At 44.4% G+C, this 27045-nt stretch overlaps 1 protein-coding gene and 1 long non-coding RNA gene across 2 annotated transcripts in view; one reads left to right on the top strand and one right to left on the bottom strand.

Annotated features, from left to right (window-relative positions):
• The window catches only part of LOC141172618 (uncharacterized), a 126909-nt gene that overhangs the window by 85537 nt on the left and 14327 nt on the right, over nt 1-27045 (top strand). The gene's annotated exons all lie outside the window — the stretch shown is intronic.
• Nucleotides 1-27045, bottom strand: part of LOC141172616 (nicotinamide N-methyltransferase-like) — a 55340-nt gene that overhangs the window by 24227 nt on the left and 4068 nt on the right. Inside the window, exon 3 of the mRNA XM_073657018.1 lies at nt 11436-11643. Coding sequence (XP_073513119.1) covers nt 11436-11643 — 208 coding nt within the window. The remainder of the gene's footprint in view (nt 1-11435; nt 11644-27045) is intronic.

Here is a 27045-nt window from a genome sequence, read left to right as displayed (position 1 = left end):
GAACAGGTTGGCTCTGAGGACGACGGGTGTGATAACGCACAGGGTGATGATGATGAGGTTGGAGATCCCACTTACTGTCAACCCACAGTCAGCCAAGAGATGAGGTCAGCAGAGGAGGTGGAGGAAGATGCTAGTGACGACGAGGTCAGGTTGCGCCTTCCCGGACAGAGACGTAGTACTGGAAGCACGTCAACAACTGCATCCTCAAACACAACTCTGCCTCTCACCACAAGTCGTGGTGGCTCTTCAGGTCGCATGGGTGCTAAGCCTTGCATAGCCTGGGCATTTTTTCAGATCGATAAAGATGACCCAACTCGTGTTATCTGTAACATTTGTCAGCAAAAGCTAAGTAGAGGCCAAAAAATACATAGTTTGAGTACTTCATGCATGAACCGGCACATGGACATGAAGCATAAGTTGCAGTGGGAAGCTCAGTGTGCTACAATGCGGCCTAGCCGGCCGGGCCAACCACCGTCTGCCATATCTTGTGCATCCGCGGCCTCTTCATCCTCTGTGACTGGGGGGACAGCAGTCACACCTGTTTTGGGGCGCAGACCTGCCACCTCTTTACCCGCAACAGCCAGCGTGATTGGCAGGTCATCATTTTCTTTGGAGGTGGTAACACCAGCTGGTGTTGAGCGCTGTCCGACATCGATAGCACCACCTTTGGATCAAGGTAACCTAACATGTCCGCCTGCATCTTCCTCACAGACCGGCAGTTTGCCGGGGACACCCTTATCAACCCCGTCTAAGCACAATAGCCAGCCCTCGGTCCCTCAGATGTGGACAAGTAAAAGACCATTTCCTCCTAGCCATGAGAAAGCTAAGAGGTTGAATTTCACCATCTGCAAGCTCTTGGCTACAGAAATGCTGTCTTTCCGCCTGGTGGACACAGAGGATTTTCGAGACCTTATGTCCGTCGCAGTGCCCCAGTACCAGATGCCCAGTCGGCACTACTTCTCAAAGAAAGGTGTGCCTGCGCTCCACCAGCATGTCGCACACAACATCACCGCTTCTTTGAGAAACTCTGTGTGTGACAGGGTGCATTTCACCACAGACACTTGGACGAGTAGGCATGGACAGGGGCGTTACATGTCGCTGACTGGGCACTGGGTAACTATGGTGACAGCAGGACAAGGGGCTGCTGTCCAAGTCTTGCCGTCCCCACGAGTTGTGCGTCAATCCTCTTTATGTCAAAGTTCCTCCACTGCTTCTGCCTCCTCAACCTCCTCTCGGTCTTCCACCTGCACCCAAAGCCTGTCTGGTCATGCCACAAGCTTTCTAACTGCGCAGAAGGGATCCTGCACACCTCCTTACTATGCTGGCAGTAGGGCTCAACGTCATCAGGCGGTTTTTACTTTGAAATGTCTGGGAAATGTGAGTCACACAGCTGAGGAGTTGTGGTCAGCTCTGGAGAACCAATTTCATGAATGGTTGTCTCCACTGGACCTGAAACAAGGGAAGGCCGTGTGCGACAATGCTGCAAACCTGGGTGCGGCCCTTCGCCGGGGCAATGTCACACACGTGCCTTGTATGGCTCATGTGTTGAACCTGGTTGTCCAGCAATTTTTAGCCCACTATCCCAGACTAGATGGCCTTCTGCAGAGGGCACGGTCGCTGTGTGCTCACTTCCGCCGTTCGCATCCCGCAGCTCAACGACTTACATCTCTACAGAAGTCGTTGGGCCTGCCACTTCACCGGCTAAAATGCGATGTGCCTACCCGGTGGAATTCAACTCTGCACATGTTGCAGCGACTGTGGCAGCACCGACAAGCCCTGGTGCAATACGTTCTGACGTATAGCCTGGGCCAACGAGATCCAGAGGTGGGGCAAATCACGCTGGAGGACTGGTCTCAGATCAGGGACCTATGCACCCTTCTGCACAGTTTTGAAATGGCGACGAAGATGTTTAGTGCTGACGATGCCATTATCAGCATGACTATTCCGGTGATTTACATGCTGGAGCACATGTTAAACAGAATTCGGAGTCAGGTGGTGGCACAAGAGGAGGTGGAGGAAGTAGAGGAGGAGGAGTTGTATGCGGAAGGGCTAACATCTGCAAGGTCCAGACGGTCGGCAGCACCAAGGCGGCAGGCATGTGAGGGTGGGGGAGATGGTTTTACCAGGGCGCATGGTAGCAGCCAAACTAGTGAGGAAGGTGCAGGAGCCCAGGAAGAAGTGGAGGACGAACTGATGGAAGACTCATCAGATGAGGGAGACCTTGATCACATTTCTGTTGTGCGAGGTTGGGGGGAGAGGACAGAGGAAGGAAGCATGATTGTTACCTCGCCACCAACACAACAGGGACTTGGTGCTCCTGGATGCGCAACACACATGAGTGCCTTCTTGCTGCACTACCTGCAACATGACCCTCGAATTGTGAGAATTAGAAATAATCCTGACTACTGGGTTGCCACACTGTTAGATCCCCGGTACAAAAGTAAATTTGCAGAAATTATTCCTGCCATAGAAAGGGATGCACGCATGCAGGAGTATCAGCAGAGACTGTTGCAGAATCTTACATGTGCTTTTCCACAAAACACCAGTGGTGCACGTAGTGAATCTCACAGTTCCAACTTGCCAACCGTGGGACCGTCAAGTGTTCAGCACTCAAACCGTAACAGAACCACAGTATCTGCTGGCAACATCAATTTTGCGGAATCATTTCACCACTTTTTTAGCCCATCCTTTGCAAGGCCACAGGAGACAAGAAGTCTGACACATAGTCAACGCCTAGAGACGATGGTACAGGAGTATCTCCAAGTAAACATTGAAGCCATGACTGTGTCACTGGACCCTTGCTCTTTTTGGGCTTCCAATCTGGATAAATGGCCGGAGCTAGCCACTTACGCCTTGGAGATCTTGTCATGCCCCGCAGCCAGCGTTCTGTCTGAACGTGTGTTCAGCGCTGCTGGTGGTGTGCTGACAGATAAGCGCACGCGGCTCTCCACTGATAATGTAGACAGACTCACGTTCATAAAGATGAACAAATCATGGATCCGAAATGACTTTTCTACCCCTGTGTCATCCTGGGGAGAGTAAAAGCTTGATGATTGGTTAAAATCACCCTACCAACCGTTTTAAGCTTTCAAATTACTAATCATGTTTATCTGTATCTTGGCTGGAAAATAATTTGGGCTTTGTAGCAGTGTGCAGCACTGATTCTATTAGGCTATCTATAATAAGCTCCACCAGATTTAAAATTACTAATCATGTTTATCTGTATCTTGACTGGAAAATAATTTGGGCTTTGTAGCAGTGTGCAGCACTGATCCTATTAGGCCATCTATACTAAGCTCCACCAGATTTAAAATTAATAATAATTTTTAGCTGCATCTAGCCCGGAAAATAATTTTGGGGCTCCGAGATGCGCAAGACACATAAGTGCCTTCTTGCTGCACTACCTGCAACATGACCCTCATATTGTCAGAATTCGAAGTAATCATGACTACTGGGTTGCCACACTCTTAGATCCCCCAAACTTTTCGATCAACCTTTTCATTTTAATAATTTTATTTTTGAAATTATAAGCATTAGCAGGTTATTAGAAACTGAAATCAAACAGTTTTCAACTCAAAACTTTATTCTAGGTGATGTTACATTTTCACATAGGACCCCTTGTTCGAAAGGAGCTTCTGAACTCTCTCGTCCATTGAATTTGTCAGGTTTTGGATGGTTTCTGCTTCAATTGTTTTGCATGAGGACAGAATACCCTCCCAGAGCTGTTGCTTAGATGTGAACTGCCTCCAGCCATCATAGACACTCCTTTTGATGATGCTCCAGAGGTTCTGAATGGGGTAGAGGTCAGGGGAGCATGGGGGTCACACCATAAGTTTCTCCCCTTTTATGCCCATATCAGCCAGAGATGCAGATGTTTTATGTGCAGCATGAGATGGTGCATTATCATGCAAAAAAATGATCTTGCTGTGAAATACACGGTTCTTCTTCTTGAACCATGGCAGGAAGTGCTGTTTGAGAAAATCCACATACATTATGGAGTTCATCTTTAGCGCCTTCAGGGATCCTAAAGGGGCCGACAATCTCTCTCCCCATGATTCCAGCCCAAAACATTACTCCACCTCCTCCTTGTTGGCGCTGTAGCCGTGTTTGCGTGGGGTGTCCATCAACCAGCCATCCTCCACTCCATCCATCTGGACCATCGAGCGCTGCACGGCACTCATCCGTGAACAGTTTTGAAATCAGTCTTCATGTAATGTTTGGCCCACTGGAGCCGTTTCTACTTGTGTGAAGTGGATAGAGGAGGTCGACAGGATGGCGTATGCACAGCTGCAAACCTCTGAAGAACCCTGCATCTTGTTGTTCGGGGGACGTTGGAGGCACCAGCAGCTTCAAAAACTTGTCTGCTGCTATGACAAGGCTTTTTTGCCGCTGCTCTTTTAACCTGACGTAATTGCCTGTAGGAAAGAGTCCTCAATTTGCCCTTATCAGCACGCACACGTGTGTACTGTGAATCAGCTACATACTTCTTGATTGCCAAGACACTTCATCCTGATCATCGCACAATGTTGATTGTAGTCATGCCTTGACCTAAACACTCCACAATTTGTTGCTTCTCAGCAGCCGACACATCCTTTTTCTTTCCCATTTTGGCAGAAAGTGTAGGCTGCTTAATAATGTGAGACAGCCTTCTTAAGTAGTCTTGCCTTTCATTGGACACGCCTGCCAAACTAATTAGCACAGGTGTCTGCAATTGCTTACAGTGATATAAAGAGCCCTGACACACATCACCATCAATGAGTTTAACTGACAAACAAACAAATTCTTCCCTTATCACTCCTAAACACTTTTTGCATAATAATTTGGAACACAGTGTACATGTGCTTTTCCACAAAACACCAGTGGTTCACGTAGTGAATCTTACAATTCTAACTTGCCAACCGTGGTCTGTATGGAGTTGTTTAATAAAGGGCCCAAAATTAAGATAACATAGATGGGAGAGGTCTCTATGAATAGGAATTCCTAAGTATTTGATACCCTGTGAGGGCCAGGCAAAGGGAAAGTTGGACTGGATGGAATCCTATATAGATTTGGGGAGGGAGACATCGAGGGCCTCAGACTTCGCTGCATTGATTTTAAAATTTGACCATGTAACAAAGTGATCTATTTCAGCCATAACAGCATGGATGGATATATGTGATTGAGTGATATATACTAGGACATCATCAGCAAATAGAGAGCACTTGTACTCGGTGCCTCCCACCTCAATCCACCTAATATTGGGGTTATGGCGAATTGATGAGAGCAGGTGCTCCGTCACTAGGATGTATAAGAGAGGGGACAGAGGACATCCCTGCCTTGTCCCATTGGTGATTGTGAAAGGTGATGAAAATGTTCTGATGCACCCCCTGGGCCTTGGGACACCCGGAGCCGGACCCTTTTTGGTGGATGCTGGTGGTTGTAGTCTTCGTGGCGGCGACCCGGTTCCGTGGCTCAGGGTGGTCAAACCAGTGGCGGAACTATTTATGTGGTTTTGATGTTTAAATGTCCGACTACGCCACCCGTGGATTGCGGTCAGAGTGAACCGCCGCTGCAGGGCAGACCGCTGAGGCTGGTGTTGTGGGTGCAGCAGAGCGTAGCATAACTCCCCACGGGAGGAGTATAGCCTCAGGGCAGTGTATGCGGAGGATGGGGGTGATGGTGCAGGGCAGCAGCAGTAACGACACGGAGTCAGTGATGCAGTCCAGGGCCTTTACTCACAGTTCTTATTATCCAGACCACGTCTGCAGGTAACGGCTGCCCACGTCGTACTGTGCTCACCAGGTGAGGGGCTCAGACAACTCCCAGATAACTTTGGAGCGCTTCACAGGACCCCCTTTGTGTGTCCTTTGTCTGGCCTTTCTTACCAACCCTTCTGTCCGGCTGCCTCGGGCCTCCTCTTGGTAAACTTGGCGCCAGTTTCCCTGACCCTATGTGGTGCCTTCCTAGCGGGTGTAGCGAGGGGCTGCGCCACATAAAATGTCACAGCCTCCGGTTTCTAGCTGAGGGTCGTTTCCTGCCTCCACTAGTTTCGGGGACCGGTCTCCCCCTTTGGCCTGACCCCTCCACGCAGGTGGATTCGGGCGTGCGGTGGCGACTCGCCCGTCCGCACCCCTGGCATCCCTTCATTCCTCGTTCCTGGAGCCTTCTCCGCTCCTCTTCCTTCCTTCTCCCTCTTCCAGGCCTGGGCATCTGTTACTAGGCCCGCCTCCGGAGCAGAGCTCATGCAGAGCCCCTGCTCCCTGCCACTTCTGCTCAGACTTCTCTGCACTGAACTAAGATGGTGCCCACCTTTTATACTCCCTTCTCAATGCACCCAGGAACTGCTTCCTCCCTGCTCCTGCACTACAGGGTTCCCCTTCCTCAGTGTTCCCTCCCCCCACTCCAGCCAGGGACAGGGACTGTCGTGCCCATCTCAGAGGCATATTTGTCGCCCTGCCCCACGGCAATGTGGTGTAATGCATGCAGGTGTCGGGTCCTGATCCACACTCCATCCTTACCTGAGAGTGAGATATCACACCTCAGGGTGAGGTGCAATACCTCTGTAGCAACCGAGCCCTCAGGGTGCTACAGTTCCATTTATCTTCAGCCTAGGTGACGTATTGTGATACAGGGCCATGATTTTGGCTATAAAAGGGTCCCCTAGACCCCTACCCCAAGCTTTTTAAGAGAATCATATATGGCGTGCCAGGAGACTCTATGGAATGCTTTCTCAGCATCCAACGAGAGTATCTAATTACAAATTTTTAACTGCATCTAGCCCAGGAAATACTTTGTGCCTAGTAGCAGTGTCTGCTAGTCAGCGGATTATCCCGGCTGTTAAGCAAACTACACCACCTGTAGTTTGGACACTTAATTTTTTCAAAGGAAATGCTTCGGGACCACGGGATACTCAGTGAAGAGCATCAGGAGGCACCCCAAGGCATAGGGGCTGGGACTGGCAGTAGGATGCCTTGCGGTGGACAGCTGAGCTCGATCCTTATAAAAGCTTTTTAACTGCAGCAGCTTTAGTGGACGCTACTGGAGCTGGAATTACGCGGCTGCTGGCATGAGACTTGCCCTCCAATAGATCCTTGTAAATGGATTTAAAGTGTATTCATTCAAATTAGAGAGACGATTTAAATTAAAAAGCTTAGAGCTGCCTCCACCACAGGGGGGCTCGCTCGACCCACCAGCGGACAGGCACCAGTATTGGGAGAGGGGGGCTGGCCGTCAAGGTTCACCGCGGCTCTGGCACAAACCCGGCGACACGGAGGTGGCACGGGCAGGAGCGGACTGAACGTGTCGGCTTCTCACTTTTTGGATTTTAGAAGGGCATGACATGCCTATATCTGTGTCTCCCCCTCCTTTTACTCCTCCACCTCTTTTCTTTTCGCATGACTATATGTACTTGTCACTTTTCCATGTGTTAGTTGTGTCTTCTGAGCAGTTTGTCAGCTTTTGGACACCTTTGAAGGTGTTTTCTATGTGTTTTTGTTTGCCTGCCATTGGTTTTAACGGTGTTCGAAGGTGTTCGACGAACAGTTCGACGAACAGTTCGGCGAACACACGGGTGTTCGACGAACCGAACCGAACTCGAACACTACGGGGGTGGCTCAACACTAGTTCTTACACAAAGTTTTTGAAGGAACTTGGCAGGGAGGTTGTTCCAAACATCTTGGAGAACTAACCACAGATCTTCTATGGATGTCGCTTGTGAAAGGCCCTCTGTCTCTTCATGTAATCCCAGACAGACTGGATGATGTGAGATCACGGCTTTGTGGGGCCGGATCATCACTTCCAGGACTCCTTGTTCTTCTTTTTGCTGAAGATCGTTCTTAATGACATCGGCTGGATGTTTGGGGAATACATTTGGAGCCAATCAGAAGCCTCCATGATGGTATTACATGATGGATAAGTATCTGCCTGTAGTTCTCAGCATTGATGACAACAAGAAATGGGCAACGTTGATGACCGTAGACATAATGATTGGCCAATGAAACTTGGTGCAGCAGATGAAAGTCACATCATGTTACTTCCTTGCAAAATTGGAAGATGTCCAGCAGTGTCATCAGCTCAGAACGAAAATGGAGCAGAAAATGTGGGTTAACTGCGCAGCTGATGAATAGTAGAAGGATCCAGGAGACCAAAGAATATTCAATGTGGTTTATTTTCAAAACCATAGATTTACCGTTTAATTTGGTATGTGTGATCTGTCCTGATGAAGAAGTCAGATGACTTTGAAACGCGCTGACAAATAAACCGCATTGACAAATAAACCGCATTGATCCTTCTACTATTCATCAGGATCAATTTTACATCTATATCCCTCGGCATCTTGCAGCTGCTGACATTTTGTGCTTCTACAGTGGTTGTGTCTTACACAACCCCATCATGTGAGCACCTATATGGCCCCTTAATTGTTCTCGCCAATCTTCGGATAAGACCCTATTGCATTTTTCGTTGTATCTCGTTTTTTCTACTTAATTAGCTCGGAACACGTAGAAACTAGTAGGACCCAGCTACATTCATCTACTGTTCAAAAAAATCTGGCCAGAAGTGATCTTCATGGAAGAATTTTGGTCAAAATTCATACCTTCTACATGGAAACAAAGGCAAGTGACTCAACTATGCACAAAAATATAGGAACTGAAGTGCAGAAAAATGGCAACAGCTGCTCTCGACTGAAAATGGGAAATATTTGGCTGTAACAGAATGCAGTTTTTTTGCTGAAGGGCTTGAAATTGGCACAATAATGAGGGTCTGCAGGAAAAGTGAAGCATGGTGGAAGATCTGACACATTTGGGTCTGTATTTCAGTTTCAGTAGTTGGGATTTGGTCAGGATTATTGGTGTCTTCAGTGCTAGTGATAAATACAGGCAGACACTTATCAATCATGGAATATCATCAGAGAGGCATCTGGTTCCAAATTTATTCTGTATCAGGAAAAAGACCCCAAACATCCAGGCAATGTCATTAAGAGCTACAGGTGCATCTCACTAAATTAGAATATCATCAAAAAGTTACTTTATTTCAGTTCTTCAATACAAAAAGTGAAACTTCTATATTAAATAGAGTCATTACACACAGAGTGATCTATTCCAAGTGTTTATTTTTGTTAATGTTGATGATTATGGCTTACAGCCAATGAAAACATAAAAGTCATTATCTCAGTAAATTAGAATACTTTATAACAACAGCTTGAAAAATGATTTTAAAATCCAAAATGTTGTCCGACTGAAATGTATGTTAAGTAAATGCCCTCAATACTTGGTCGGGCTCCTTTTGCATCAATTACTGCATCAATGCGGCAATGTGGCATGGAGGCGATCAGCCTGTGGCACTGCTAAGGGGTTATGGAAGCCCAGGTTGCTTTGATAGCAGCCTTCAGCTTGTCTGCATTGTTGGGTCTGGGGTCTCTCATCTTCCTCTTGACAATACCCCATAGATTCTCTATAATAGATTCTCTATGGGGTTAAGGTCAGGCGAGTTTGCTGCCAATCAAGCACAGTGATACTGTTGTGTGTAAACCAGGTATTGGTACTTTTGGCCGTGTGGACAGGGGCCAAGTCCTGCTGGAGAATGACATTTCCATCTCCATAAAGCTTATTGGCAGAGGGAAGCATGAAGTGCTCTAAAATGTCCTGGTAGACGGTTGCGCTGACTTTGGTCTTGATAAAACACAGTGGACCTACACCAGCAGATGACATGGCCCCCAAACCATCACTGATTGTAGAAACTTCACACTAGACCTCAAGCAGCTTGGATTGTGGCCTCTCAACTCTTCCTCCAGACTCTGGGACCTTGTGGAGTGTGTCAATGACTGCCTTCTGGACATCTGTCAAGTCAGCAGTCTTCCCCATGATTGTGGAGCCTACTGAAACAGACTAAGGGACCTTTTAAATGCTTAGGAAGCCTTTACAGGTGTTTTTTGTTAATTATTTTAATTTACTGAGATAATGACTTTTGTGTTTTCATTGGCTGTAAGCCATAATCATCAACATTAACAGAAATAAACACTTGAAATAGATCACTCTGTGTGTAATGACTCTATATAATATATGAGTTTCACTTTTTGTATTGAAGAACTGAAATAAATTTACTTTTTGATGATATTCTAATTTAGTGAGAAGCACCTGTATATTGAGGGTAAAGATGAATAAGGAGTCCTAGAAGGGATAATTCAGCCCCAATCTCTCATCATCCAGTCTGTCTGGGATTAGATGAAGAAACAGAAATATCCGCACAAGCCTCATACAAAGAAGATCTGTGGTTAGTTTGCCAAGATGTTTGGAACAACCTCTCTGCTGAGTTCCTTCAAAAACTGTGTCCAAGTACCTAAACGATCATGCTCACCAACTATTAGATCCCTGCTCAATTTGCAAGTTTTTTTTAAGTCACTTTTAGTTTTCTATATGGTATATGTACCCATTTTTTGCACCAAATTCATTAAACGCGTGTTAAAAATTCTGTACGAAGTCAAAACGAATCTTTAATTTGCCTTTTTTGGCATCTTTTTAGCTCAAAAAGTCACATGTTTTGCAACATTCCTCAAAAAATGACGCAAAATTTTCTTCTGCACATAAAATCACTCCAGGGGGGAGGACTGGAGTACATTTGCAGGCAAAAAAATTTTACTTTTTGAAAATTCACAAATGATGAATCAAGCCAAAATATCTGTAAACTGTGCCCATATTAGTGAACTAAAAAGAAAAAAATAACACAGATCAACACATAAAGCAGGTGGAAAGGAAAAGATGAATATGGTGCAAACAAAAAATACAGGAGCAAAACATGCAAAGCTAGACAAAAAAAGGCACAAAAGCCATAATATATTGGCCCCTTAACTCACACCGGGAGTTTTGGGACACTGTGAAAATGGTGCTTCCTGCAGTGAGAGCTCAATGTTGATAAATGCTGTTCACAGAAAACCCATTAGTAACATAGTTATGGGTCCACAGAATCATAAGTGGATGCTGCGACACATAAGGAGATACCACTCTGAAAACTATATGAACAAAAAAAGGGAGGAAAAGGAGTATATAGTATAATCAGAATTTTTTTTTAAGTACAATGCAAAAAGTCACATGTAGTAAAACAATTTAAGAACAGGACAGATGAAAATGAATAGCAGCCATATAGGGTTTGCTAGCTTCCACAGTTATTTGACCAATATTGCTCAGTAAAGTGAAGACTTAAGGTGCCAGCCGACCTGTTGGCTAGATCTTTAGTAAATATATACTGGGACGTGTGCAGGCAAACCATCCACAAGGGAAGTAGTGCGTATAAGACATAATTCCAATTGCTATATTCTTACCTAAGAACAAAAACTGGGTTGGGATGAACCCCCACTGGCCCCCGACGCGCGTTTCTCATAGATAAGTCTCAAGGGGAGGTATTTTGCTAGATAGAATGCATACATAAATAATTACTTATGTATCAAGTTGGTGTAAACTTACTTGCTTCCCTCCAGATCACATACAAATTTGATGATGTGAGTCCAGTCAAAAGCATCCGGATCCTTTTTCAGCCATTTTTGGAATTCGGCACGATTTTGCTCAAGAAAATCTGAGACTATGATCTTATCAAACACTTCACAAGCCGAGAGGAGTTGATAAATGGTGGGTCCAGTGCCAAAATCAAGCAGCGTGTCCCCTCTAACGCCACCTTGTATAATAACACAATATATAAAATATCATCAATAACATGCCAATCATACCTAAGGGTACGGGGGTTGTTCATATAGGGAAACATGATTTATATAAACCAAGATGTAACCAAGCGTTTTAGAGGTCAATGGCTTTTATTTCTGTGTCCCAGATCAAAGATTCTACCTTTGGCTCTTTTTTTATTTACCTATCGCAGGTCCGTGTCAATAGAAAAAAGTTTTCTGAGTTCAATGTAGAAGAACTTAATTCACCTGAGCTGACCTGTGGAAAGCCTTTAGGAGAAACCAGATGTTGACCACGTGCCACCTTGAATAGCTTGAGAGCACTGAGATTGTAACTCCGTGCACAAACCTCCCTCCAGCCATAATGCAAAATGTTTTATAGCAGTTGGGCACCGACACCATGTTGATGCCTATAGTTTTCGTCTGAGTGTTTCAACAAGCACAGATGGGCATGAAAAAGCAAACGCGAAACGCGCGTCAGGGGCATTTCCTGAGTTCCTCATGAAGGTTTTCTGACTCTCTTTTGCATATTGTATATTGTTATCTGTCATGTAATGGATGCACAATACACCAGCCATATTCCCAATAGAATTTTTTTGGGGGGATGGAGTATTATTTCAGTTATTTGTACTGCCTCTAGTTTAAACTACTAAGTTATATATTCTGTAGGACATTTGTGGCCCACTATTATAGATGAGGTTGACATCAACCTGGTTCAACTGGTTTTTCATAAACTCCATGAGAATAGGGTTTTTCTAACATTAGCAGCAGTATATACTTTTCTGAAATTCAATGTGTATTTAATATTTTCTGAGTCATCAGCCATGTGTGTGGTAGAAAAAGAAAGGGAAAAATCAGCTCACCCACCTAGAAGATCAACAGCACGGAGCCAGGAGTGCTGCCAGAGGAACAATGAGGAACCAGGAAGATCCAGCTGAACAAATCTTCTAAAATCCATATTTTATTGGGTCATGCAAAAAATATTAAAAGTCCACCTTGGAGAAGAATAGCAAACGCGTTTCGAACTATAAGTTCTTAATCATTGCATAGCAAAAAAACAGCAAGGAAGTGGTATTTATATGTCATGTCCTGCTATGCACCTGTTCTAAGCTAGGTTAATCAAAAATTTAAACACACATACCATATTAAAACCGTATAGCATAGAAACAATGCATATAAATGTGAATAATCCAAAAGAAAAAAAAAAAAAAAAAAAAGGAACATAAACATAATAATCTATAAATCATCACTCATAATGATACATCAAATCATGTCTGATATTTAAACCTGCTGGTACACGTGTATTTAAAGTATAAATCCACCAACTTTCTCTATTAAGGAGTTTTCTCCTATGATCACCCCCTGTATGAGGTTTCAACACTTTTTCTATGCCCGTTACTATAAATGTTGAAGTATCTCCATTATGGCATAACGAAAAATGTCTTGATGCTGCAGAACACCTGATACTTAATTTATTATGTGCATCTGATAAATGCCGTCTGATGCGTTTTTTCAAGGGAGTACACGTACATCCCACGTATTGGAGACAGCACTCATTGCATGAAATAATATATATGACATAAGTAGTGTTACAGTTAATAAAATTTTTTATGTTATATTTTATATTGGTAGAAAAAGATGTAAAAGTCGCTGCATTTTTAACATGGCTGCAGCAAGTGCAAATGGAGTGACCACATTTATAAAAACCGGTTGTGTGTAGCCAGGTACTAGAATTAGAAGGATCTTGTTTGTGAAAAAGACTAGGGGATAAAAGATCACCCAAAGTGGGTGCCTTATGAGCTGTGAACCTAACTGGAAGATATTTGTTAATAATATTTTTGATCATAGAAAATTGGGGGCTATACTGAGAGACAAAGGTGACCTGGTTGGATCCATTCACACCATCTGAAGGGTGATTGCTGAATTTAGGTCCAATCATATCACTCCTGTTTTTGGAGCTAACTATGTTGTATGCTCTTTTTAAAGTCCATTTGGGGTAATGTCTGGCTGATAGTCTATCTAGAACTTTTTTTGCTGCAACCTCATATTGTCGTGGGTTACTAGTATTCCTTTTTGTTCGTATTAACTCTCCTACTGGTATATTAATTATAGTCTTTTTATTATGACAAGAGGAAGCCAATAAGGTAGAATTTCTAGATAAACTTTTTCTGTAGGGTGTGACAGTAACGGTGTGATCAGTCAGAGTCAAAGTAATATCTAAAAAATCAATCGAATTAGATTGTATATTTTGGGTGAATTTAAGATTCATAGAATTATCCGAAATGAATTTGAAAAATTCATTTGCCTCTGACCTTGTCCCGTCCCATATCAGGAGCAGGTCATCTATATAGCGACCATACCACCTGATATGGGAAGAGAAAGGACCAGAGTCAGAGAAAATGTACTGTTTTTCCCAAAAGGCCATAAAAATATTGTCTATAGAGGGAGAGAAACCCGCCCCCATTGAAGCTCCGCATGTCTGTAGAAAAAATTGTTTATTAAAGGAAAAATAGTTGTGGCTGAGTAAATATTCGACTGAAAGCACCAAAAACCGTTGTAAATCTTCACTATAAGTGCTATAAGTATGGAGATGGTATGATAATATGGAGATCATTAATGTGTGTGGTATACATGGATAAAGACCTATGACATCACATGAAAGCCAAAGGGATGAATTCCCCCATTCAGTATTATCAAGAGATGCTATAAGATGTTTAGTATCTTTAATGTAACCAGGTAATTGTTTGACTAAAGGTTGTAGGAATATATCGACCCACATGCTGAGTTTTTCATTTAAACTACCAATACCTGCCACTATTGGGCGGAAGGGTGGGGGAAAAATACCTTTATGTATTTTAGGAAGGGAATGATATATGGGAGTAATAGGACATTTAACCAAAAGATCCTCTGCTAGTTTATCATTGATGACTCCCAATTGTATACCATAGGCTAATAAATTTTCTAATTCTTTTTTAAATTTAAGTTGGTAGTGCTTCATAGGTATTGCTGTCCTGTAACATATCTAGATTCATTTTCTCATATAGGCCTCCATCTAGGAGTACCACTGCTCCTCCTTTATCTGCTGATCTCACTATAAGATCGTTATTATTTTTAATATCCATGATAGCATCTCTTTCCAGTTTAGTCAAATTGGAAGCCAGTCTCACTTCATGTTTTAGAGATTGTTTTAGAGAATGCAAGTCCCTTTCAACAGCTTCCTGAAAGTCATCTAGAACAGCCGATCTTGGTTGAAGTGGATAGTAGTAAGGATTCTTGATGGTATATTTATGATTCAAATTGGTGCAGTCCTGTACATTCTCCGACTGTAATAATTGTAGATCAAAAAGGGATTTTTGATCTTCATAAGTCCCTATGTTCGGTATTTCTGAAGTCTCCGAATTAAATTGTCCCTGGTTCTGATCTATACTCATTAAATCAGTTGGTTCTTCAAAAAAATGACAACGTAAAGTCAGTGCTCTTGCAAATTTACTAACATCCATCATGGTTTTGTATATGTCAAATTCATTAGAAGGGGAAAAAGACAGTCCCTTAGATAAAACAGAAATTTGGGATTCAGACAATATATAACTTGATAAGTTGATTAGCGGGCATTGTATTTCTTCTTGTACCTCAGCGGGTACGATATTTGTTCTTTTGTGTTTTCTGCCCCCTCGTTTCCTCCTCTTCCGTTTTTTGACGTTATAGTAGTATTGGGTGTGTTCACACCCATGGAACTTTTATTGTTTGCTGTATTGCGTCTTGTTGCACTAAAAAAATCAGTTGAGGAGTCTGAAAGGTCATCTGAGGTGGTGGCTTCTGAATTATCCCAGGATGAATCTGATTCCAAAAAACTGACTTTTTTGCCAAAATGCCTGTAGGTGCTTTTTTTGTTATTATTTGGCGTGCCTCCCTGTCGGAGTATGGGTCTTTGGAAAGAATGTCTCGTTTTTAGTTTCCACAAGTAAACTTCTTTATTAGCATAGTCCTGTGTGTATCTATCAAACTTGTTCTTTTTCATTGCAACAGTATCATTTTCCAAACGAATAATTTTTTGTTTCATAGAGGCATTCCAATCATCATATGTTTTGTCCATTGGAAGTGTATTAATGAGTGATTTAATTTTTAAAATTTCCAGTTTAGTAGATGATAACTGTTGCTCATCAAAGGTTATTAGTAACTTCATCAATTGAAAAGAACAATTGTCCAAAATATCAAACCACTTCGTACTAAACTCATCATTAAATGCATGTGTAGCAAGTTTTCTAATGCGCAATCCCCGTGGTATCATATTTTTTTCCACGTAGGATTGCAGAGTAGTACTATCCCACCATAGTTTTGTCTCTTTAATGAGTAGTGTTGAGCCACCCCCGTAGTGTTCGAGTTCGGTTCGGTTCGTCGAACACCCGTGTGTTCGCCGAACTGTTCGTCGAACTGTTCGTCGAACACCTTCGAACACCGTTAAAACCAATGGCAGGCAAACAAAAACACATAGAAACACATAGAAAACACCTTCAAAGGTGTCCAAAAGCTGACAAACTGCTCAGAAGACATAACTAACACATGGAAAAGTGACAAGTACATATAGTCATGCGAAAAGAAAAGAGGTGGAGGAGTAAAAGGAGGGGGAGACACAGATATAGGCATGTCATGCCCTTCTAAAATCCAAAAAGTGAGAAGCCGACACGGCCAGTTCGTTCCTGCTTGTGCCACCTCCGTGTCGCCGGGTTTGTGCCAGAGCCGCGGTGGACCCTGACGGCCAGCCCCCCTCTCCCAATACTGGTGCCTGTCCGCTGGTGGGTCGAGCCCCCCCGCAGTGGGGGGGGGTAACATCTGCAGAAGAAAGACCATCTTCCAGCCAAGCTAAGATGTCGACTTCTTTTCGTGGACAATGTGATACGATCCCTTTCTTACGGACACGCCCATCGCTACAAATTCCAGATGAGGCACAAAAACAGCAGGTGCTTCAGCGGATATCAAGTGCTCCTTCAAGTGGGCTCTCCTCCACCTCAATTTCAACATCACAAATATTCCAGTCCTCAGAGGTGTCACCCCAATCGCACTTGCTTCCTCACAGCTCCCAAGTCTCCAGCTGCCCGTCTGAGTATGGGGTAACACAGATGGTTGAGTCTGCAGAGCTGTTTACTCATACTATAGCCTGGGAAACGTAAGTCTGCTCCAGAGCTTCTGTTAATCCAGACGAGGAAATGATCTGCACTGATGCCCAGAATCTTTATAAGTCGGATCCAGGACCAGATGAAGAAGGTTCTGAGCAAAATGTAGACCCTCGTTCCCAAACTGTCACTCCTGTTGGTGGAGACAATGATGAAGACGATGATGAGACTCAAATACCTGATTGGAGCGACAACTTGACTTTTCGGTCAGGGCAGGAAGAGGTTGGCTTTGAGGACGACGGGTGTGATAACACACAGGGTGATGATGACGAGGTTGGAGATCCCACTTACTGTCAACCCACAGTCAGCCAGTCGATGATGTCAACGGAGGAGGTGGAGGAGGATGTGACTAGCCCAGGGGATGGGGATGACTTGGTACCCGGGCCTTTGCCTGGCCTTGAGGATGTCGCGGTGGTCGGCTCCCTGGCCCGTACCCTGGGGTCACTCTTTAAAAGAGTGGATAATTGTTAATTTTATAAGAGTTTGTGACGCCACCTGTGGTATCTGGTGAGAAGCACCAGCGCTGCAGCAGTCCACTGAGACCCGTGATAAGGCTGCTCGATGGTATAGCTCCCCACAGGTGGAGCTAGGTCTCAGGGCAGCGTATGCAGGGGGAATGCAGGACAGGCGAGACCCAGCTGGGTCAGAGCAAGAACGGGAACGGACACGGTAGTCACTTCAGTACCTTTTACTGGAGGAAATTCAGGCACATCCCGGAGCACTGTAAGGTGAAGGGTGAATATCAGGATCCTCCCCAATGAGCGGGTGTAGGGCCTCCTGTTTCTTGCCTCTGCGTAGTAAGTTTCTGACCTGCCTGGAGCTAGGCCTAACTTTGTCTCTGTCCTGCGCTGGCTGACCTTGTGGTAGGGCCTTCTCTTGGAGTTCAAGCTCCCACTATGCGGGGCCTAAGCGTCTCCTGGCTCTGTTACGTATCAGCACCTTAGCCATCCTGGGACTTGTAGTTCTCCAGGGATTCCGGTTATGCCTTACTGAATCTAGTTAGCAGGAGCCTCGTGCTCCACTGCTGAACTATTAACTAAGTTCTCTAGACTAGACTGAGCTCCACTGCAGACTGACCTCTCTTAGGCTTCTCTACTGCAGGAACTCTTCAGAGGAACTGAACTGCCTAGCTCCACCTTCCCGATTTATATCCCTAACGGGCTCCCTCTGCTGGTCTGAGGTGGAAGGTGGAGATGTGTGAATGTTTATGGGGGCCTCTTGTGGAGGATTCCATCAATACACTCTTCTAGGATATGTGATACCAAGCACAGCGGGGCGTCACAGATGTTATTGACGACGAGGTTAGGTTGCGCCTTCCTGGACACAGATGGAGTACTGGAAGCACGTCAACAACTGCATCCTCAACCACAACTCTGCCTCTGACCACAAGTCGTAGTGGCTCTTCAGGTCGCATGGGCTCTAAGCCTTGCATAGCCTGGGCATTTATTCAGAATGATAAGGATGACCCAACTCGTGTTATCTGTAATATTTGTAACCAAAACATAAGTAGAGGCCAAAAAATCCATAGTTTGAGTACTTCATGCATGAACCGGCACATGGATATGAAGCATAAGTTGCAGTGGGAAGCTCACTGTGCTACAATGCGGCCTAGCAGGCTGGGCCAGCCACCGTCTGCCCCATCTTGTGCATCCGCGGCCTCTTCATCCTCTGTGACTGGGGGGACAGCAGTCACACATGTTTTTGGACGCAGACCTGCCACCTCTTTACCTGCAACAGCCAGTGTGATTGGCAGGTCATCAGTTCATTGGGAAGTGGAAACACCTGCTGGTGTTGAGTGCTCTCTGACATCGAGAGCACCAGCTTTGGATCAAGGCAATCTATCATGTCTGCCTGCATCTTCCTCACAGACCGGCAGTTTGACGGGGACATCCTACTCAACCCCGTCTAAGCACAACAGCCAGCCCTCGGTCCCTCAGATGTGGAAAAGTAAAAGACCATTTCCTCCTAGCCATGAGAAAGCTAAGAGGTTGAATTTCACCATCTGCAAGCTCTTGGCTACAGAAATGCTGCCTTTCCGCTTGGAGGACACAGTGGATTTTCGAGACCTTATGTCCGTCTCAGTGCCCCAGTACCAGATGCTCAGTCGGCACTACTTCTCAAAGAAAGGTGTGCCTGCGCTCCACCAGCATGTCGCACACAACATCACCGCTTCTTTGAGAAACTCTGTGTGTGACAGGGTGCATTTCACCACAGACACTTGGACGAGTAGGCATGGACAGGGGCGTTACATGTCGCTGACTGGGCACTGGCTAACTATGGTGACAGCAGGACAAGGGGCTGCTGTCCAAGTCTTACCGTCCCCACGAGTTGTGCGTCAATCCTCTTTATCTCGAAGTTCCTCCACTGCTTCTGCCTCCTCAACCTCCTCTCGGTCCTCCACCTGCACCTAAAGCCTGTCTGGTAATGCCACCTGCATTCTAACTGCGCAGAAGGAATCCTGCACACCTCCTTACTATGCTGGCAGCAGGGCTCAAGGCATCAGTGTTTACTTTGAAATGTCTGGGAAATGTGAGTCACACAGCTGAGGAGTTGTGGTCAGCTCTGGAGACCCAGTTTCATGAATGGTTGTCTCCACTGGACCTGCAACCAGGGAAGGCCGTGTGCGACAATGCTGCATCGCCGGGGCAATGTCACACACGTGCCTTGTATGGCTCACGTGTTGAACCTGGTTGTCCATAAATTGTTAGCCCACTATCCCGGACTAGATGGCCTTCTGCAGGGGGCACGGTCGCTGTGTGCTCACTTCTGCCGTTCGCATCCCGCAGCTCAATGACTTACATCTCTACAGAAGTCGTTGGGCCTGCCAGTTCACCGGCTGAAATGCGATGTGCCAACCCGGTGGAATTCAACTCTGACCATGTTGCAGCGACTGTGGCAGCACCGACAAGCCCTGGTGCAATACGTTCTGATGTATAGCCTGGGCCAACGAGATCCAGAGGTGGGGCAAATCACGCTGCAGGAGTGGTCTCAGATCAGGGACCTATGAAGTTTACGCGCCCCCTGGGCCGTGGGGTACCCTGAGCCGGGCCGATAGACGCTGGGGGTTGTAGTGTGTTCAGCGCTGCTGGTGGTGAGCTGACAGATAAGCGCACGCGTCTGTCCACTGAGAATGTAGACAGACTCACGTTCATAAAGATGAACAAATCATGGATTCGCAAGGACTTTTCTACCCCTGTGTTATCCTTGGGAGACTAAAACCTTGAGGATTTGGTAAAATCACCTCACCAACCGTTTTGAGCAACTGTGGGGCAATTGATGCCACTTAACCCTAGAACGCATGACCATAAAAATCTACACTTTCATATACCTGGGGCCTTTTAGGCTCGTGTGCAAATAACATGGAATAACTCAAACTCAAATGACAAACAACTATATACATGAAGAATACCTAGAGTTTCAAAATTCTAACTAAAGTAATCTTGCAGAAAATAGAAAACAATTAACAGGGCGGGCCTGCGAGGCCCCAGGTATGCGTTCTAGGGTTAAGTGGTGTCTGTGCCACAATTTTGGGAAAAAATGGAGACTCTTTTTGGAGTCCCCTTGCTGTGTCTTACGTGACGTTGGCATCGTCAATTCCAGTTGGGTTGGGTCGCTCCCCCCCCTTTTTAACTGTAAGAAACTAGATACACTATGGCTTGGGGTAACACAGATGGTTGAGTCTGAAGAGCTCAGAGGTCTGCTCCAAATCTTCAGTGTCTGCTAGTCAGCGTAGAATTTTTAACTGCATCTAGCCTTGGCAATACTTTGGGCGTAGTAGCCCAGCTGCGAAGCAAGCTGCACCGCCTGTGTATCTAATAAGAATTTTTAAATGCATCTAGCCTAGGCAGACTGTGGGGACCCCCAACCTAACCCAGACGCTCAGCCCCCCTACCGCCCCCCTTTCCTTGACAATACAATAATGTAACTCTTACAACTGGATGGGTGAGGATCGGTCACAGCTTTATTAACTCTTTATACTCATTCCATTAGAAAGGCATTTTATTTCTAAAATAATTCAGCTTGTTGCAGCATGCCCTGGGTCTCCACTCCGGCAAGTTGGCCAACAAGTGTAACTCTCCAACATGTCCTTTCTATTTCCAGGCCACGGAGGATCCTGCGTACTCGTATGCAGGACTCTGACCCCCACCCATCACTCTTAATGCTTGTTCCACTCCGTCCTGGAGTCCTGACAGGAATATGTCCAGTTCAATATTCACTAAGTGAACAACGTCGGGCCGTATGAGGCCTGCTTTATCTCCTTCCAGTTGTCGGTGTCGTACCACTACACCGCCTCTGTCTCTTCTAAATTTTGCCATCCGAATATTTGTTACCCGCCTTGTCCGTTCGATGGCCGTGATGTCTCGCGCACCTTGCCATACCGCTATCGGCACAATCTCTGACCATACTATCGCTAGTTTTGTGAAAAATTCTCTGAAGCGCTCAGTGTCTAGTTTCATTATTGCCATTAGTTATGCGCTGTTATGATGACCTAGGTTGTTTCCCCCGGCCTGTATAACTAAGATGACCGGACATCTTGCCTCTCTCCCTACCTTGATTACCTCCATTAGTACCTGTGGCCATAGCAGGCCTCTAATACCTCTCTAGTTGAAATATGTGTTATGAAACTCTAATTTCCTCCCGCCTGGGCAGACTTTCGCCCTTTTTTCTGCCCAATACATATACGAGTGGCCTATCACCCACACTGTTGGCTTAGCATCACCTGTAAAAGAAACAAACCACGTTAGGATAACAAGTCCGGTCTTATGTATCTTGCCAAACACGTGGATCGCCATCTCCCTATCCTCTGAACTTCCGTTTCTGACAGTCCTGCTCTTGCTGCTTCCGTGGCCGCGCCTATGCGGAATGAGTGTGTCCCGTAATCTTTGGGGTGGTTCCCTGCCGATGTTATGCATTTATTAAATATAGCTTGGAACTGGTATCTTGATAATGGCATTCCATCAATGTGTGATAGGAAGAAATTACTTTGTTATCTGATGGTTAGATATGTTTTTACTATTGTTACCCAACTCAGTGTACCGTTTGTGGGTTGTAGAAGTACCCAAGTGCCCCTGCCCGCTGGAACCGTTTTCGATTTGTGTATGCGTAGACGTATTGCATTATTGGCTATGACTACGTCCTGGTGTAATAAGCCTCCACTGGTGGTAATTTTGGATTGAGGGACTAATTCGCTTATGCATAGTGCCCTGAAGAAGGCGATCACAAATGCAGTAGACAGTAGAGTTGCTTCAAATTGTGAGTGTCATGTTAATGGTGTTAGGGATATGATGTGAGAAATCAGTTTTAGTGACACGGGACGGGACGTCTACACTCCTGACTTGGCTGACCCCTTTTCCACCCTTTTATGGATTGTCTGATGATGAACCTTTGTCACATCTCCCCAATTCAGTAGTTGGAAGTGAAATGCTACTCCGGTCAGACACCGCTGCGCTGACGCCCCTGATATGCCCCTCATAATTAGCTGGTGGAGAAATTCTATGGTGACTTGTGATCTGGCTTGTTCACATTGGTCAACCCGTCTGCCTGCTACTAGTCGTGTCCACTCTTCCCATGCCTTACTGTATGCTTGCCACGTCGACGGGGCAACTGACGCTCTGATTAATGGCATCAACTATTCGCCACTAGATCCCATAGGGAAGGTGGGCAACTGTTGCCCGATGGGTGGGCGTTGTGGAAGAGCTCTGTGAAAATCTGACAATTGAATTGTTATAAAGCGTTAGCAGCAGCTTTAGACCCCTCAGCATAGTGGCTAGCGCGGACCCATACATTGTGTTTTAGGCACAGGAATGCTAGCCTGGGTAGTAGGCCTAGCACTGGGGGAGACGATGATGCCATCTTATTAATGCAGTGCGCTAGGCTGGTGTTTTTTGTTATGAAACGTATATTTTTGTAAGCCAGGCGCGCGCCCCATATTTCTATTGCTACCACTATTGGGAAGAAAAATTATTTTTAGGGCTAGATGCAGCTAAAAATTATTATTAATTTAAAAGCTGGTGGAGCTTGGTATAGATGGACTAATACAATGAGTCCCACACACTGCTAGAAGGCCAAATATTTTTTCAGAGCTAGATGCAGATAAAAATTATTTTTCATTTGCAACCTGATGGAGGTCAGTATAGATGGACTAATAGACCAAGTCCCACACACAGCTAGAAGGCCAAATATTTTTTCAGAGCTAGATGCAGATAAAAATTATTTTTAATTTGCAACCTGATGGAGGTCAGTATAGATGGAGTAATAGAGAAAGTCCCACACACTGCTAGAAGGCCAAATATTTTTTCAGAGCTAGATGCAGACAAAAAATTATTTTGAATTTGCAACCTGATGGAGGTCAGTATAGGTGGACTAATAGAACAAGTCCCACACACTGCTAGAAGGCCAAATATTTTTTCAGAGCTGGATGCAGATAAAAATTATTTTTAATTTGCAACCTGATGGAGGTCAGTATAGATGGACTAATAGAGAAAGTCCCACACACTGCTAGAAGGCCAAATATTTTTTCAGAGCTAGATGCAGAAAAAAATTATATTCAGTTTGCAACCTGATGGAGGTCAGTATAGATGGACTAATAGAACAAGTCCCACACACAGCTAGAAGCCCAAATATTTTTTCAGAGGTAGATGCAGATAAAAATTATTTTTAATTTGCAACCTGATGGAGGTCAGTATAGATGGACTAATAGAGAAAGTCCCACACACTGCTAGAAGGCCAAATATTTTTTCAGAGCTAGATGCAGACAAAAAATTATTTTCAGTTTGCAACCTGATGGAGGTCAGTATAGATGGACTAATAGAACAAGACCCACACACAGCTAGAAGCCCAATATTTTTTCAGAGGTAGATGCAGAAAAAAAATATATTCAGTTTGCAACCTGATGTAGGTCAGTATAGATGGATTAATAGAACAAGACCCACACACAGCTAGAAGCCCAATATTTTTTCAGAGGTAGATGCAGAAAAAAAATATATTCAGTTTGCAACCTGATGGAGGTCAGTATAGATGGACTAATAGAGAAAGTCCCACACACTGCTAGAAGCCCAAATATTTTTTCAGAGCTAGATGCAGAAAAAAATTATATTCAATTTGCAACCTGATGGAGGTCAGTATAGATGGACTAATAGAATGATGCTATGCCCAAAAGATTTTACTTCACTAGGTGCAGTAAAAAAATTGGTATTCTATACACAGGTGGTATATCTTGCAACACAGATACGCTACTCCACTGACTAACACACTCTGCAATAGGCCAAAAAGGATTAGCTTTGCTAGATTCAGCCAAATGCTGTGAAAAAAACTTGCACAGCACTGGCACAGACCTGCCTGGCAAAAACTGATAGGAACTGATGTAACCTAGTCCTGAAAAGGACTCCAATTACAATTAGTCTTTACTCCCACAACCTATCTATTTAAGAGCACAGACCTACCTGATAAAAGTCATAGGAAATGCTGTAACCTAGTCCTTAAAAGGACTGCAATCACAACTATTCCCTACTCCCAAGCTATCTGTAGATTTGTGCGAAAATTGTCTTGAAATTAACAAGGTATAGCGCACACAGCAACAGCGGTGCCGTCTAACACGCAGCTGCAGCAGTGAGAAAATGGTGGCGACGGGGAAAATGGCTTGGTCTTATAGGGCAAGGACATGTGACATACACTGCCAATGACACATGCCCTTGCTTGTGTGAAAAAAAGCAGTTCGCTCCGTGTGTGCGCTGCTGATAGGCTGACAGATTGCACCTCCCCACTGTAAATGCGGGAAAGAGAAAAAAAAATGGAGATCTTCATTGTTCCTGCAGAGATCCATCCCCTGCCCCTCCCCCCACCCCGCTGTACACTCAAACTGCGTATTAACATTAATTTTCATCATTACTGAGAAAAAATCCAGTTATGATTTTGGTGCACGAACAGTTATCGAACATAACCTCGAACAGCCGAATTTTTCTCAAATTGTTCGTGTTCGCCGAACGGCTCGAACACCGCCCAAAACAGCTCGAATTTGAGATTGGCGAACAGTTCGAGTAGAACAACGCTCATCTCTATTAATGAGGAGATTCTCTAATGCTTTCAGGTGTGGGTGTAACTCTTGTCCTGCTTCTGCAGGTTGGGATGAGTTCAGACTGAATATAGATGCCGCTTTACTGCGTCTTTTTCTGTGGTCTTCATCATATGGAAAATCTGGCTTGCAATAAGCTCCATTTTCCACTTCCAAGGATAGTGACATTTTAAGACCCAAAGGAATTGTTTGTGGTAAAGTTTCCAGTAATAGTAAAAGACAATGGAAAAAAAAAAATATATATAACCACAGAAAAAATGAATGATGTTTCTATGCTATACGGTTTTAATATGGTATGTGTGTTTACATTTTTGATTAACCTAGCTTAGAACAGGTGCATAGCAGGACATGACATATAAATACCACTTCCTTGCTGTTTTTTTGCTATGCAATGATTAAGAACTTATAGTTCGAAACGCGTTTGCTGTTCCTCTCCAAGGTGGACTTTTAATATTTTTTGCATGACCCAATAAAATATGGATTTTAGAAGATTTGTTCAGCTGGGTCTTCCTGGTTCCTCAGCCATGTGTGTGGTTCCATGTTCTGTGTGATGTTTTTTATGTTATTTTAATAGTTTGTAATTAATAAAAAATAGTATTTTACTGAATTTGCAAGTGCTCCTAATATTGTAGGATAATTAACAGACGGACATGATGTTTGGCCGTCCATATAATATTGCCCATGTAGTGGACAATGGGAAATATGTGGATATACGTAAGAATACTGCAAAATGTTCAGTCTTTTTTGAAGGGAAAGTGTTCATCCGAATACGATGTACTGTTTAAATCAGGTTTTTATGCTATGTATTAACTTTTATGTATTTTTTGCAATAATGTTTTTAGGAAATCTTGCAATTTTCATAATTGTCATTAAGCCTAAAGCTAGACTCATATTTCCTGTTCTGTACAGAAGACTTTTCAGCAGTCTTATTGCCATCACAGACAAGATTAGAATGAAAGGGAACACCTATATACAGTAGATAACACAGGATCCACCAATCACAATAGGTGATGTCACAGCTCACCTCCTCCTCCTGTACAATGACTGATAACCCCTCTATATACAGTAGATAACACAGGATCCATCATTCACAATAGGTGATGTCACAGCTCACCTCCTCCACCTCCTGTACAATGACTGATAACACCTCTATATACAGTAGATAACACAGGTTCCACCATTCACAATAGGAGATGTCACAGCTCACCTCCTCCTCCTCCTGTACAATGACTGATAACACCTCTATATACAGTAGATAACACAGGATCCACCATTCACAATAGGTGATGTCACAGCTCACCTCCTCCTTCTGTACAATGACTGATAACACCTCTATATACAGTAGATAACACAGGATCCACCATTCACAATAGGTGATGTCACAGCTCCCCTCGTCCTCCTCCTGTATGATGACTGACAACACCTCTATATACAGTAGATAACACAGGATCCACCATTCACAATAGGTGATGTCACAGCTTACCCCCTCCTTCTGTACAATGACTGATAACACTTCTATATACAGTAGATAACACAGGATCCACCATTCACAATAGGTGATGTCACAGCTCACCTCCTCCTCCTCCTGTATAATGACTGATAACACCTCTATATACAGTAGATAACACAGGATCCACCATTCACAATAGGTGATGTCACAGCTCACCTCCTCCTTCTGTACAATGATTGATAACACCTCTATATACAGTAGATAACACAGGATCCACCATTCACAATAGGTGATGTCACAGCTCACCTCCTCCTCCTCCTGTATAATGACTGACAACACCTGTATATACAGTAGATAACACAGGATCCACCATTCACAATAGGTGATGTCACAGCTTACCTCCTCCTTCTGTACAATGACTGATAACACCTCTATATACAGTAGATAACACAGGATCCACCATTCACAATCGGTGATGTCACAGCTCACCTCCTCCTCCTCCTGTATAATGACTGATAGCACCTCTATATACAGTAGGTAGCACAGGATCCACCATTCACAATAGGTGAGGTCACAACTCACCTCCTCCTGTACAATGACTGATAACACCTCTATATACAGTAGATAACAGGATCCACCATTCACAGTAGGTGATGTCACAGCTCACCTCCTCCTCCTGTACAATGACTGATAACACCTCTATATA

Source organism: Phyllobates terribilis, unplaced genomic scaffold (genome assembly GCF_046119375.1).
Source record: "Phyllobates terribilis strain yellow unplaced genomic scaffold, ASM4611937v1 Scaffold_12__6_contigs__length_324123572, whole genome shotgun sequence".
In the NCBI taxonomy this organism is placed as follows: Eukaryota; Metazoa; Chordata; class Amphibia; order Anura; family Dendrobatidae; genus Phyllobates; species Phyllobates terribilis.
Note: the sequence above shows the minus strand (reverse complement) of the source record. Positions and strands in the feature narration are given on the sequence as shown.